Source organism: Lepidochelys kempii, chromosome 4, assembly GCF_965140285.1.
Source record: "Lepidochelys kempii isolate rLepKem1 chromosome 4, rLepKem1.hap1, whole genome shotgun sequence".
Lineage (NCBI taxonomy): Eukaryota > Metazoa > Chordata > Testudines > Cheloniidae > Lepidochelys > Lepidochelys kempii.
In genome coordinates this window covers 91,949,211-91,964,118 of record NC_136383.1, presented here as the reverse complement: position 1 = coordinate 91,964,118, position 14,908 = coordinate 91,949,211, and the positions used below count along the sequence as shown (strand labels likewise).

The 14,908-nt window shown below is 37.6% G+C and overlaps 1 protein-coding gene across 4 annotated transcripts in view; it reads right to left on the bottom strand.

The window, feature by feature from the left end:
• NFXL1 (nuclear transcription factor, X-box binding like 1) overlaps window positions 1–14,908 on the bottom strand; it is a 91,048-nt gene that overhangs the window by 10,503 nt on the left and 65,637 nt on the right. For 2 of the 4 annotated variants that reach the window (XM_073342114.2, XM_073342115.2), the window contains 3 exons: window positions 10,910–10,979; window positions 4,558–4,662; window positions 2,718–2,804 (listed from right to left, as the gene is read on the bottom strand). In XM_073342114.2, the coding sequence (XP_073198215.2) occupies window positions 2,718–2,804; window positions 4,558–4,662; window positions 10,910–10,979 (262 nt within the window). The remainder of the gene's footprint in view (window positions 1–2,717; window positions 2,805–4,557; window positions 4,663–10,909; window positions 10,980–14,908) is intronic. The other 2 variants (XM_073342116.2, XM_073342117.2) reach the window with 1 other exon arrangement.

Here is a 14,908-nt window from a genome sequence, read left to right as displayed (position 1 = left end):
ACTTCTGGAACACCATTTCTCAGAATACTATAGTGTAAACAGTGAACTAGCAGCAAGTAGGAAAAATAAAACATTAAATATATATAAAATGAAACTATTCCTTGTACCTGAAATCAGCAAAAAAAATCTCACTCACTAATGTGAAGTCAGGGTTTAGCTTTAGCTCTTGGCAGTGTTTCTTGAAAGCAACGGCATTTCTAGACCTTTAATATTTTTAGCTATTGTATTACTCTGATAAAGTTACATTCAAAATCTGCTTAATAACCTGAAAGCAAGCACCATTTAGATCCCAACATTAAACTTGAATAGATATTTCAATTATTTATTTGCATTCGGACAGTGACAATGTGCTAAACATTGTCCACATAGACAAGTCCCTGTCCCAAATAGCTCATAATCCAAGAAGAAATGTTGAAGACAAAGTGGAACTCTCAGAAATTTACACTATATAGTACACCATGTACACGCTCATCACTGAAGGCAATTTAATAAGCAGCCCAATAACCTTTGTAGATTTTCATGTACCCTTTTAAACTGTTGAGGCAGGAAGCTTAAAAAGCCACAAAAATGGCTTACAGAATTAAGAACTGCAACAAAATGCAAAGTGAAATAAAAAAGACTTTATTGGAAAAATATTTCAACCACATATACTTGTACCCAAAAAGTGTGGCGTGAATAAGTGTACAAATTCCAAGTGTCTGATATTTTACCGCCACCTATTGGTAAGGCATCAGCTCTGAAAGATGAGTTAGCTGTGTTATATCATGGATGGCTAACAGTATGAAAGAGAGCAGCAGACTACTGTGGTTGAATTTGAACCAGGGGGAGAGGATTAACCAAAATGATCAGTGTTATGTTCCACTGAGAAAATGAGGTAGAGTCGGTAGAAAAAATGTTCTTAAAAAGAAAAGAATGTGCATTAAAAGAAATCTCAAACTACTCAGCAGTGCGCATTCATTAGGCACTATTATACTGGCTTGTACAGTTAAAATGTCAGTGATTTCTGGAAACTGATGGTCACCTTGTAACACTGCAAGATGGTTTCTTTTGTAAATGTCTGCAGTCTTAATCAAAATGCTGCTCAGTCTTGATATGCTGCTCTGAACTGTAATTATGTGGAGTGTACATAATAGGAGTTAATTCTAGTTTGTCATTATCAAGCCTTCACATGTTCCAGAATATTGCCTAATAATAAGCACTTGTACAACACTTTTCAACTTCAAAGCACAGAACACTCAATTCTGAGGCAGGTATTCAGTTATCCCATGCCCAACATGTCTGTGGCAACGCATGCAGTGAAACCTGGGAGTGCTTGGCTACTAGTCTTATGCTCTGTGCACTAGACAATTCTTCCCTGCAGATTACAACAAGATTGCAAAAAACAGCAGAGGGCGTACAGCCAATTTATGCTGTCACTTGCTAGTGTTTAATTTTGAGTCTGAAAATCTCAGTTCTTAAACAGAAAAGGTCTAGTCTGAGACTGTTGAAATGACTCGTAAGATAACCGAAATATTTTTCAGCTAAGCCATGGACATAAGTGGCCAGATTGCTTGTCGTCATCCGATTGCTGTTCAGCTGCTACTGAGTTAGTGGTTTCAGTCCAGTCTCTAGTGAACATGTGCCCACATCACTAAAATTACGATCACAAATTGTGGTCTTAGCAAAGGTGCCAAGGACTGAACAAACAAATTCTTCTATTCCTAGTGACTGATTTCTAGAGCAAGGTGGAGGCTTATTGATAGCATGAGGATGCTAGTATTACAACTACATGTGAGGACAAAGGATGTCAGTCTCCTTAGAAGTTGCAGTCACGCTGGCAATCTTTATCGAAACATTTTAATTGAAAAGCACCTGTAGCTAACAAGACTTGTTCAAAATCCTTCATTATACAGAGAATGGGCCAAACTCATCCATCATTTACACTTTCATAAATCCAGAATAATTTCACTGATTTCAGAGTTATTCCAGATTAAGGTCAGAATAAATGAGATCCCAGTTTAACCCAATGTATTTTCTACCAGCTATTGAGAAAGTTCTACGATTTCCCAAACAGCTATTCTAACTAATTGCAACAGGGTATATAGAAACCATATGGCTACCTTGCACTGCTTCTGACAAAGAGGGATAATTTTGGCCATTCATAGTTTCTGAGTTAAATTTATTCTCTGACATGACTGAAAATCAGTGGTAACATACCTTGAGCAAGCAATGTTCCTGCGGGACAGTTAAGAGGTGCCCCAGAATCAGAGTTGAATAACTATATAGTTTGAGGATTTCAAGGGCACGTCCTGTTCCCATTCCACAAAAATACAAAACCCTCCCCTAACAATAGTATAAAAATGGGTCCTCCACAAGGTCAACTGTGTACAGACTGAAGCATTTTTCACTCCCCTCAAAGGCTTTGCCATAGTATAGGGCACAATTTAGCTCGTGAGACAGGCTACGACACACGAGAAAAAATTACCGGAGTATTATTCTAGCATAACCCAAAAGTTCACTAACTCATACTTATGTTAAGTATTAGCATTGTGTCTACAAAAGAACTATTTTTCCACATTTAACCAAAACCAACAGTCTGAAGCAGCAGCTGTTAAACATGTACATTTGATTTGATTACATGATATTTCTTGCTGGTATTGTCTTGGAAAATAAAACTGTATTCATTTCTTTTTTTCTGAAGCAGTGAGAATATATTATAACCACAAGAGACACATTACCTCAGATGCTTTCCGTTTCATTTCCTTACACAATGTGTCACATTCTAGTGAAACCTGGCCTTCTCGTACCTTGCTGCACTGTAATTCCTGTAGGTATGAAAAAACTTCAAATTTAAAAACCACTTCTCTACATAAAGTATACAGTTTATTAATTATCAACATAAAAGATGACAGATTTCTATTTGATAAAACATGCTATAAAATGGAAAAAAGCTAATTAGAACATTTTCAAGTCTATAATTTTATTTTTGTAATTCAGTGAAGATCAAAGTATCAATACAATTAATACCATGCAAAGTGATTTTTTTTAATTAGTTATGTTTATATTTCACCATTTTCATTGTCTCCTCCACCCCACACAGCCTCAGAGGTGGGTGGAGGCCTTTGTCTGGGCCAGCAAGGAAAAGAAAATCCTAGGCCCTTTTAAAGAATTACATCCTTAAGTGTAATGCAACTAGCACCTTGAACATTCAGGTATAGACTGGGGTGTGAAAGCATTTACTCCACTCCATTTGAGAGCAGAGTGAAAGCTCTCTCAATTTGACATTACAATCTTGGGTGTCATGATTGTGTCATTCGGGGTGTCATCCTGGGCTGGCATCAGACACTTATTGCGTTGTTTATTGAGCAGCAGACTTTGCAACAGGGTATCAGACTACCAGAAACCGTAGCAGGTTCTAGCTAGGTTATTGCAGGGGTGAAATCTACCAGGGCTAATAAGGAGACAGAAGGGCAGATTCAGACGGGGACTTTGGTTTAGGGGTTTGTAATGGGTTAGGAGAGAGATCTGCCAACCTGAATCTCAGAGTGTCAAAGAAACCAATTAAGGGCTGACAAGGTAAGTCATTATACTAGGAGTGTTGGGAGGCTGGGATTTGGCCAACCAAAGCAGTATAAACTTGCTGCGCATGGAGGCTGCTGGTGCCAGGATGCTCTTCCCTCACTGGGAAAGAAATTACCTCAGAAAAGGAAGTTTCAGTTCACAGTGATGTCAAAGAAGCTGTATTTCTGAGGTTCTCCTATTGAACTGGGATCCCATTTGTTCATGACTGGAGTGGCTGGAATAGGGGCAAAAGGGGGTATCTCTATCAATGGTGGCATCCAAATGCAGAAAGGGGCATGGAGACCCATCAGGGAGGATATTTAGTGCCTTGTATGTACTAAACTCTTCCTATTTATTCTTTCCCTCACAGGAGTTGGTGACGGGATGTTTGGGCACAACACTGCATTTGACTCATAGGTAGGTGGCCGGTTCATGCTGGAAATTCACTGCTGGGCCTCAGTGGTGAAGCAACTCTGTGTTGGTTTGGGTGAAGGGGCATGCTCTGGTGCCAGCAGATGCCCTTTTATGTCTGTTGGCTAGGGAAAGGCCACATGAATGGATCAATCTATTACAACCTAATGATGATGCCACCATATTTGCATTCAGATTTACACAGAAACTTAGCTGTGTCAATGGATTTTTTATGTAATTAAATATGCACTTCCCTGATCTCTGGTCAGAAAAATGTACTTTGTTTCTTTTATCTGAAATAGTTTTGAGTGAGACTTATCATATACTAGTCTCCCAGTGGAGCTATAAAAATCTAAGTGTATTTGAAACAATTCACTGCAATATTACAATATTTGTAGGTTACAGAACAATTTTACATCTTCAATGAATACTTTGATACCAAGGGTAGGCTCCTCAGCTGACATAAGTGTTTTAGCTCCATTAAAATAATTGGATCTACTGTATACCAACTTACTCCAGTGATGATCGTGCCCTGTGGATGCAGAGATAAAGCAAAAAAGGAAGTTTACAGCTACAATTCTCTCAAAATTACAACATGGAATTTACCTTTTTCATTCTCTTGCATGGACATCTGAGTTTAACCTTCTGGTTGCAATTTTGAGGACAATCACCCGAATGGCAAATCTCTTTACATCGATGACCACAGGGCAACTGAGAAACAAAGAGACCGGTTCTCTGCAACTGGACTATAAAATGTTTCTATTTCAAACACAGCATTTAAACAGAACTAAAGTCACGAAAGCGCAATTAATGTATCAGTTTCCCACGCATGTAGTAACTAACTACATGAAGCTGGGAATGGACAGCAGAGGACGGATCACTTGATTACTTGCTCTGTTCATTCCCTCTGGGGCATCTCGCATTGGCCACTGTCGGAAGACAGGATATTGGGCTAGATGGACCTGTGGTCTGACCCAGCATGGCCCATTCTTAGGTTCTTAGCTTGTTCATTAATATTTGCTTTTTATTTATTCACAGCATTTTTAGTTCCTATTACTAGAAACTATGCAACATGCAAAGTATGATTTCTCTTTATGAACTTCATTTTCACAGTTTGATTGAAAACAAGATCCAGTTATTTTAAATACAAATTTTCAGTAAGTACAATATCTCCTTTAAAATGACACACACAACAACAATATACAAGTCCAGCCATGTATATTTTGGAGGGAATAAGGTCTGGAAGAAGGGGAAAAGGAGGGAAAGAAAAAATTAGAAGCTGTTCTGCATTCCATATCTTCAAGTTATATTTCAAATGGGCGAGAACAAAAACAGAAGGAAATGGAAGTTTCTACTATGACGTATTTTGAACCATAAACTGTACAATAAGGATACACTACAAAGGTTTTTTTAGCCTCCTTTCAAATTCAGAAAATCTTAAGTGTGAGTCTTTGAAGGACTATCCCATTTCTTGTCTTTGGGATATGGGGAACTACAAACTTTTTTCCTATTATAAGTAGAAATCCTTTAAATAAGACTACAAAAAACACAATTCAACTGCTTTTTTAAAAACGATATTTTTATTATCCTATATGACAGACATTTTTTAATGTTAACTATGCCTGTTCTTGTAAGTGCTCATTGAAGATTTCATTAATTTCTTACAACAGTATGGTGATTATAATTAATTTAGGGATGCACCAAACACTGTATTAGATATAAAATGCCAGAGGACAGAGACATTTTTCATTTAAGGTAAAGAACTTAGCTTCACATAACCCTTTACATATCTATGAAAATACTTTTTTCGCCCCTCAACTGCTAAACATGCTTTTAATAACCTAAGCTGCTACCTAAAGGTAGCATGTTTGATTAAGTGATTTATAAATGAACTTTAATTCCCAAAACTGTTCAAAAATTTTATCTGGAGATACTCATAGTTTAAAGTAAACTTTCAGTTGTAGTCAAGTGATTAATACACTCTGGAAAATGTCAAAGGGAGCCACAATTATTTTAATATTTAGGATGTATGTTTTTCACATTTACTGGTAACTGTAAGTTTATAACATATTACATGAATAAATCCAGAAGAATTTAACATTATGTACTATTATAAAATAACCCAATGAAGTGCATATATATGTTAGTAAATTCAGATTCACAGACTTAAAAGTAGTATTGATTAACTGATTTAGCCAAGAGTCTATAGATACAGAGCACATGCTTAGAACTTGCATGATCTTTAGATAGAAAGTTTGTGCACATACCTGTTCCTACTATGTCTCAGACAAAATTTCTTTGTGTAAGTAGGTAGCCCTAGCAATGTCGATCACTATACTATTAATGTACCTATCTTTTTGAATGGAGTACAGTTGACATTATGCAACAGTGTTTGACTGTGTTTACCTGCTGGTGAGCATAAAATTTGTCTTTTACAGGTTCTGACAAAGTTTCCTTGCACTGCTCAGCAGTGCAAGAGTCTTAAGGAAGAGCAGAAGGAACTGTGTTTGCCTCCAAGACAGAGAAATAAAATGTCAAATTATATCTAACAAACACTGCATGGCACAGCAATATTTGTACCCCAATATTGCAGTTCTTACTCACGTAAATAGTTCTGAAGTGAGTGAGATTACACACAAGTGCTACAGGACCAAGCTCCAAGGCCTACAATGTTTTTTCTTAAAGTCTCCCACTGTTGCACTGCCACCAGTGTAACATCAGGGTGGGACTGCTAGTGTAGACCACCTGCTGGCATTTCAATTAACATGAGCCGGGTTAGATAACAGTGGTAAAAAACCCTGTGCCTTCAATTTAAATTAGATCTCACTGTTGCTGCCGCCGAATTAGATCACCACTAGTGCAACTGTGGAAGAATTTTTTTTTAAAAAAAAGCTTAGTGTATATACTCAGATCAATCAAGAATGCAATGTCTACATTCCATTAGCTCCCTTTTACACTATGCAAAATCACACTCTCAGTAGTCCATAGCAACTAGACCAAATGCTGCACCTATCTGACTAGGTAGTTGACAGATGCCAAACATTTTAAAAAGAAAATCCTCTATGAAAAACACCAAAACCAAATAAACCAAAAGCTACAAGTATGAAAACACAAAATTCCAAAACTTCTTTCATCTGGGTGCCCAGTTCAAATCCTGTTCTCTGCTTCATAAGGAGTGGAAGAAGGGCTACTGCAGTTTGCTGCCTCAGCAGAGAGTGAGGCCACACCACCAGGGTCCCCGCCCATGGATTAGCATACAGATCTAGATACTGGGAATTGAGGTGATCATTTTGGTTGGCTGATTCTAAAATTTTTCCTCAAGTGCATGATCTAACTATACTATGCATAGGTCAAGGTGGACAGTGGGAGGAAGCAGCTGGTTGTTTCCCACAGGGTCAGAGCACCTGAACTGTCAGAGCTGGATGAAGGGATTTTTAAAAGAACAAACAAAAAGGGAAATAATTTATCTTATATTATACTAAAAAATAAATAAGATAAAGAAACTAGAGATAGAAAAGAACTAGTCCATCATGTGCATATCCCTGTCAGGGTCCTGTGTGTGAGAAAATCAGCAGTAATCTGACTGAAACAGTTACCATTTTTGGGTGTTCACTGGTTTCCATAGTTCTAGTGAACAGATGTCTGTCTCTTAAACAAAACCACCACTCCTGAATGGCACTATTTTTGGCAGCCTCAGAGGCAAAGTACAAATGGAAACAAAAATATTCCTTTCAACCCGAATTGTGGGCCCTCTAGTTTAAACGTTAAAAGACCTATTATGTGGGGTATGTGGGAAAGCTTATATTCCTCCTGCCATACCTTGTTCTGTGTGGCCTTTATCCGCGGGAAATTATTTCACAAGTACTGCATTTACTTTTAAAAAAATTTACAGCAAGCTGCCTAAACTGTCAATATTTTATGTTACAACTCCAGTAATTAAACTATAGAAGGAGAAATTTTATAGCTGTACATCAGCAGGTAAAAGTTAGAGCTACTACAGGTTTTCAAGTATGACTTTTACCTTTACAGTGCTGGAACGTTAAAATAAACTATGCCAAATCACAGGTCACGTATTACTGTTAAATTGAAAACCAATCTCCTTTGTAATAGTAAATTCTGATTACAGAGAACACAGAAGAGTACAAAGAGTAATATGTTTAAGCAAAGATTGATATGGACATACAAACTTGGGAAAGTTTCTAAATTGTGAACACTTCCCTTTTAGAATTGTCCTAAACATTTACAAAATGTGTTCTGCATAAGAATTTGAGTAGTCATTACTGATCTATAATTTCCTTCCTCAGGATATTTGGTTTTACTGCCAAATAAAAAAAGCACTTTAAAAATGTTTTAACTTTACTAGCATCTCTGGCAAATCAAAGCCTTTGCTATTCCCTAAAGCAGAAAGGACATCTGAAATAAGAGAGTACCATTTGTATCAGACTATGGAAGTCCTCTGAGTAGTTTGTATAACCATAGCCAAAACACAACTACGAAACTTGGCAAAACTTTTACAGTTACTGCTATATCTTTTAAGCCACCAGTCTACGTAATTAAGGGTCTTTCACAATTCCCAACAGTAATATCAGACTTACAATTCAAATATTGCATGATTTTGTCTACTACAAATTGCATCAATTCAAGTAAAAAAACAGTAGTGTCTAAAGGCTATGACTTAAGAAATAAAACAGTTTATTACATTTTAGAGAAGTAAATTTTTATTACTCCGGACTTCGGTGGAGGTTTCGTTACAAAGCAATGTGCAACGTGCAACAACAAGTAACAAGGTCACTAGGCTTTTCCATACTAACACGGAGCCAGTCACTGGCACTTATATGAAGATTTGCTCTCACAATAAAAAGGAAAATTACATTTGGATGAAAGAAAACAATCAAGTTAACATGGCACTGATTAGCTTTTTTTGACTTTGTCAAAACAGTATGTGAACTCATGGTGCAATGGTATTAATTACATATTATGGAGGCATTGTTTGCAGCACCATTGTTAAGGCTGAAGTGAGTTTCATCCCTGAAACTCTCACACTATTCTTCAAAGAATCTTTCCATTTACCATTGGCCCTTTTTGTAAGCCTAAACCATTCAGCTCCCACTATCCATATCACCATTCTGACCTGTGGCTTGTCTATTAAAATTTCTGGTTTCTGAAAGATTTCTCTGCCATATTCAGTAGCTGATTGATCTGCATTATATTGTCAGTCTCTGATTTTCAAATTTACCTAAAATTCCTCTAATGGCTTTTGTGCCTGTCCAGGTCCTACTTCCATATATTAGAATATTTTCAACTTGGTTCTTTTTAAAAAAAAACAAAAAAACCCCACAAACTTGACAGAGCTACTTTCAAAGCCTCCCACAGTGTGCAGTCCTATCTATATCCCCTAATCTTTGAACAAGTCACTTAATCCTTGCCAGAAGGGGGCCACAGTTAGCTTGGTCTTTTCAGACTGCAAAAGGTAAATATGTTCTGAGCCTGTTCCTTCGTATTTTGCACCTGTTTTACATATTAATATTTCCTTTAAGGTTGCAAGAGCTGCAGAAAGATTTTCTAGAAAATGGTAAGATATGACAGAGTGACAGGAATAAAAACAGACTAAGTTTTATTCAACTCCCATTTAAGTCAATGGCAGTCTTTTAATTAACTTTGCAGATTTGTGGCCTTCTCCAGTGCCAGTGAAGTAGATTGGAATAATCCAAGAAAGTTCTTAAAACAAAAAGAACAATTTTAAACTGGATCCTAAAATGTGGGTTTTGAATTTTTAAGGTTGCAAGTTATGTGGTCTTGCTTTTTTTTGTGGGTTTTGTCTCTGTGTGTGTGTGTGAGAAGCTGGGTCATTGAAGTCAGAGAAGTGAGTTACAATAGTCAAGATGAGATATAGAGGAGGTTTCAGAAGAGGTGGAGTTGAGGCACTGGATTATTCAGTAAATGTTGCAGAGAGACAGGTACATTAGTAGACAGGAGGAGGAAATTTCAGAGCAAAGGACTCCAAGATTACAGAAAGTCAAATGAAAGAACTGAGTTAAGGAGGTAGATGGAGGGAATAAAACTGTGTTTGAGAATGCTCCTCTTGCCCCCAAGAAAGCACTTTCAGATACCTAGCTTAAGGAAATTGTGATAAATCTACTTATTTACTTGCTCAAGATAAGGAGAGACTGAACAGGGAAGAGTCATTAAAAGGCACAAACAGGGCTGAAAGCAGCAGAGGGAAGGAAGTAAGAGGAAAAATAATTCTGAGCCTGGAAGGCTGGTCATGTGTTTCTTGTGAGCCTGGAAATATTGGATGGGAGGATCAGAGCTGTGAAGAGGTTAGGCAGGAAGAGAGGGATTCTCAGTCTGGGGTTTATATATAGATGTATCGCGTTTCTGAGTAGGCTCGCTTGAGGGGAGCTGGGGGAATTTGGAGTCTGAGCTGGCAGGGTTGTGTGAAAGGAAATGGAGTTAACTGATGAATGAAGATTTAAGTGAACTGGCGGGCGTATGTAGGAGATAAAGGGAATTTGTGGGGCAGAGGTAGATTGGAGAGGGACAGCCTGAGGCTAGGAGAAAACAGTGAAAGTTCGGTAGAGGGATAAATATTGTCCTCCTGTCCCACCCTGCTACCCTTTAATGTAAAAATGCGTCCCAGTTTTTCACTCTCAAGTGGGGAAAAGATTGCTCCTTCTTCATATCCAACCTCCTCCTCCTATCTCCCAAGAGGATGGCTTTTCTGTAATCTCTCTGACTGCAGTATCCTTATTTCCCTTCTTGAAAATCCTACCTGCATTTGGGAAGGGAAGGAAGAAATTGCTATTTGTAGCCCCTCCAGTTAATTTGGCACTAGCCAAAGAACAAGGGTATGATAACCCAGAGAGAGGTGGTGGACAGAAAACAGAAAAGAATAAATTGCTTCCTGGGAATACCAAAGAAGAATCAAAGTAAGCATTAATTTACCAATACAGCTTACCTCTTTTGGACACTGATTTTTGCAGGAACTGAGAAGATCCTTTTCTTTTAAGTCAGCACAAGTTATTTTTCTATTAAAAAAGAGAAAATGTTTAACAAGGCCAAATTAAAACTAATTCAATCAAGTATAGTTATGAACACATTTAACTATATATTTTTGCGTGGCAAAGAGATAGTTTCAGCTGCCTGCATGTTGTACAAAGAGAAACTGTCTCAAATAAAAATTCTTTAAGATCAATTGACTTTATGGACAACTCAGATCACCACCATTATGCTGGCAATTTAATAACGCAATCAGCTTCTTCACTGTCAAAGCTTAAAGCAATTGTTGACGCAGCTGACTGAGAACATTTAAATTTAAAGTGCGAAGTGTTAACAAAAACAGGGAATTGTTCAAAGATATCCTGCTGGATACCCAAAACACCCAATTCAGCAGATGTGGAAAAAAAGCCGTACTGGTTAAAAGGATACGTGGAAACAACGACACACACATGAAGCTAAAGGAATCAATGAAACATCAGTGGCCAAGAAAGTTAAAGGCATTTTAAAAAACATTAAGAACCAGAAAAGCCCTGGTCTGGTCTACGTCTATCACTAGATATAGACAGTGGAATAATAAATGTTGATGTAGAAAAGAGAAATGTTTATCGATATTTTTGCTCTATACTTGGAATGAAGCAGGATGTTGTGGATGGAACAGAAAGTTTACCATCTGTAACAAAGAATAATGTGAGGTAGCATTTGTTAAAATTAAACATTTTCAAATCAACAGGCCCAGATAACTTACATCCAAGAGTTTTAAAGGAACTAATGGAGAAGCTCTCTGAATGGCTAGTTAATTTAATAAATCTTGGCAAATTGGGGCAATTACAAAGGAATGGAGGACTGCAAATGTAGTTCCAATATTTAAAAAGGGCAAAGAAGGATAACCCAAGGAACTACTGACTAGTTAGCCTGATGCTGATATCATGTAAAATAAAGTAATGCTTTATTGGGGATTCTATTAACAAAGAATTAGAGGCTAAAAATATTAATTAATGCCAGTTAGCATGGTTTCATACAAGGTATTTTTTTGATTATTATTTTTTTTGTAAACCACCCTTGGCCATAGGCTTGGTTGATACAGGCAGCTGTGTTGATACAGTGTATCTGGATTTCTCCAAGGCATTTGACTTAGTACCACATGACATTTTGATAAAAAATTGCACTGTAGGGAATTAACACGGTATGCATTAGATAGATTAAAAACTGGCTTAGAGGGGTCCACCAGGAATTGATTCTTGGTACAACACTATATATTTTAATCAACAATCTAGAGGATGACATAAAAATCTCTGCTGATATTTGCAGATGACACAAAGATTGGTGGGGCAGTATATAACAGGTCACCACTAGAGGGATCTGAATTGCTTGATTAAATCATCACAATCCAACAGCCAAATGCAAATTAATATATCTTGGGAACCAAGAATGCAGGTTATACCACAGGACAGAAGATTGCCTTGGAAAGCAGTAACTCAGAGAAGGACTTAGAAGCATCATAGATAAATTGCCTCAAAATGATGTTTCAGTATAAGGCTATGGCAAAAAAAAAAAAAAAAAAAAAAGAGAATGCAATCTTTAGCTGGATTAAGAAAAGGGAATATCAATTAGAGTAGGAAAGTGATCTTGCCTCTGTACAAAGCATTGGTAAGACCAACATCACAACCGAATATAATATCAAGAAGGTATGGAGATACTGGAGAGAGATCAAAGAAGGGGACACAAAAATGATCTGGGGGTTGAAAACAAACTTTATAATGTGAGGTTTGAAGAGCTCAGCTCACTATTGATTGGTGTCTTTAAAATGAGATTAGATATAGTTTTAAAAATTATGTTTAATTCAGCTTCTGGGGAAAATTCTGCAGCTTGTATGCATGCACTTGGGCTGGGTAGTCGTGGTGATCTCCTTCTATCCTTGGTGTCTGAAACTGTGGGTTCCCTGTTCATCCCATTCCTTTCTGGGCCACAGAACAGGATTATCTGCATTGCCCTCATCATAACTGTAACACTTGCAGACTCTGCATTAATGTAATCACTATAATCAAATCTCACGCTTCAGCTGGTCACTTGCAGAGGTCAGGAAAGATTTTTTTTTTTCCTCCAATGCACAATTGGCTAGATTTATTCTTCATTTCCCCCTCCACCCAGTTTTCCTCTGAAGCATCAAAGACTGGCCATAGCTGGAGAAGGGACATGCCAGATCAGTTCTCTGAGGTGGCACAGAGAATCCTTTGCAGGTGCCTTGCCGATGTGTCTTGCTCACCAACTTCTAGTTATACTGATCACCAGATTTGTGGTTGAGAAGGAATTTTCCCCCAGGTCAGACTGGCAGGTAGCTTAGAGGGTTTTCATCTTCCTCTGCAGCATAAGGTCATCCAATATTTTGAAAACAACTGGCTGAAGACCTTACTGGAACATTATTGTTGATTTTCAATAATGCTTGGAGCACTGAAGAAGTTGTTCTAGAAGACTGGGAAAAAAGCTTATACACCCATATTTAAAAAGGGTAAATGGGATGAGTTAGTTACAGGCCCATCAGCCTGACATCGATCCCACACAAAATAAATGGAATGGCTGCCATAGGATTCAATTACAAAAGAATTAGAGGGTTACATTAATGACAATCAGCAAAAGTTTATAGAAAACAGATCCTGTCAAATTAACATCAAGTTTGGTAGATAAAGTAACTAGTATTAATGTAACAGACTTCTTTCTGTAAGGCATTTGACTTGGATCACAAAACATTTTGATTAAAAAAACTTGAATACAAAATCAAGTAGGCACATGTTAAACGACTTGAGAACTGGCTAACTGGTAGGTCTCAAGGTGTAATTGTAAATGGGAAATTATCAATGAGTGGATAGGTTTCCAGGGTGGGGTCATAAGAAACACAAAAATGGCCATACTGGGTCACACCAAAGGTTCAGCTAGCCTAGTATCCTGTATTCCGACAGTGGCCAACGCCAGGTGCCCCATAGGGAGCAAACAGAAAGGTTATCATCAAGTGATCCATCCCCCATTCCCAGCTTCTAGCAAACAGAGGCTAGGAACACCATTCCCGCAGGGATTGGTTCTTGGCCCCACACTATTTAATATTTTTATCAATGACAGAGAAAAAAATAATCAAAATAATAATTGATAAAGTTTGCAGATGTCAAAAGGTTGCGGGAGTAGTAAATAATAATGAAGAGGACAGGTCACTGACAGAAAGCAATCCAAATTGCCCTGTAAACTGGGCACAAGCAAACAACGTGTGTTTTAATGGAGCCTCATATAAAGTCCTATCTAGGAACAAAGAATACAAGGCCATACTAACAGGACAGGGGATGCTATCCTGGGAAACAGTAACTGAACAAAACCTGGGAGACTATGGTAGATAATCAGCTGAACCCAAGTGCAATTCCAGGGCAATGCTGTCACCTAAAGGCTTATGCAATCCTTGGATGTATAACAGGGGAATATCGAGTAAGAGTAGAGAGGACATATTTGAGTGCTACTCAAATTGTAGATGCAAAAACTAGGCAGTAAGCCACAAGAGTGTTGATAAATAGGAGATGGTTCATGGAAGAGCCGCAAGAATGATTAAAGGATTGAAAAACATACTTTATAGTGATAGTCTCCAGAAACTCAATCTATTTAGTTTAGCAAAGAGAAGGTTATGGTGTGACTTGATCACAGCCTATAAGTACCTATCATGGGGAACAAAAATTTGATAAAGAGATCTTCAACCTAGGAGTGAAACACATAACAAGATCCAGTAACTGGAAGTTGGAGAGACATATTCGGACTAGGAATAAAGGCACACATTTTTAACAATGAGGATAATTAACAATTTGAACAATCCACCACAGACATCATGGCTTCTCCACAACTGGCAATTTTAAAAATCAATGCTGGAAGTTTTTCTAAAATATAAACTCTAGTTTAAACGGTAATTCGAGAAAGTTCTATAACCTGT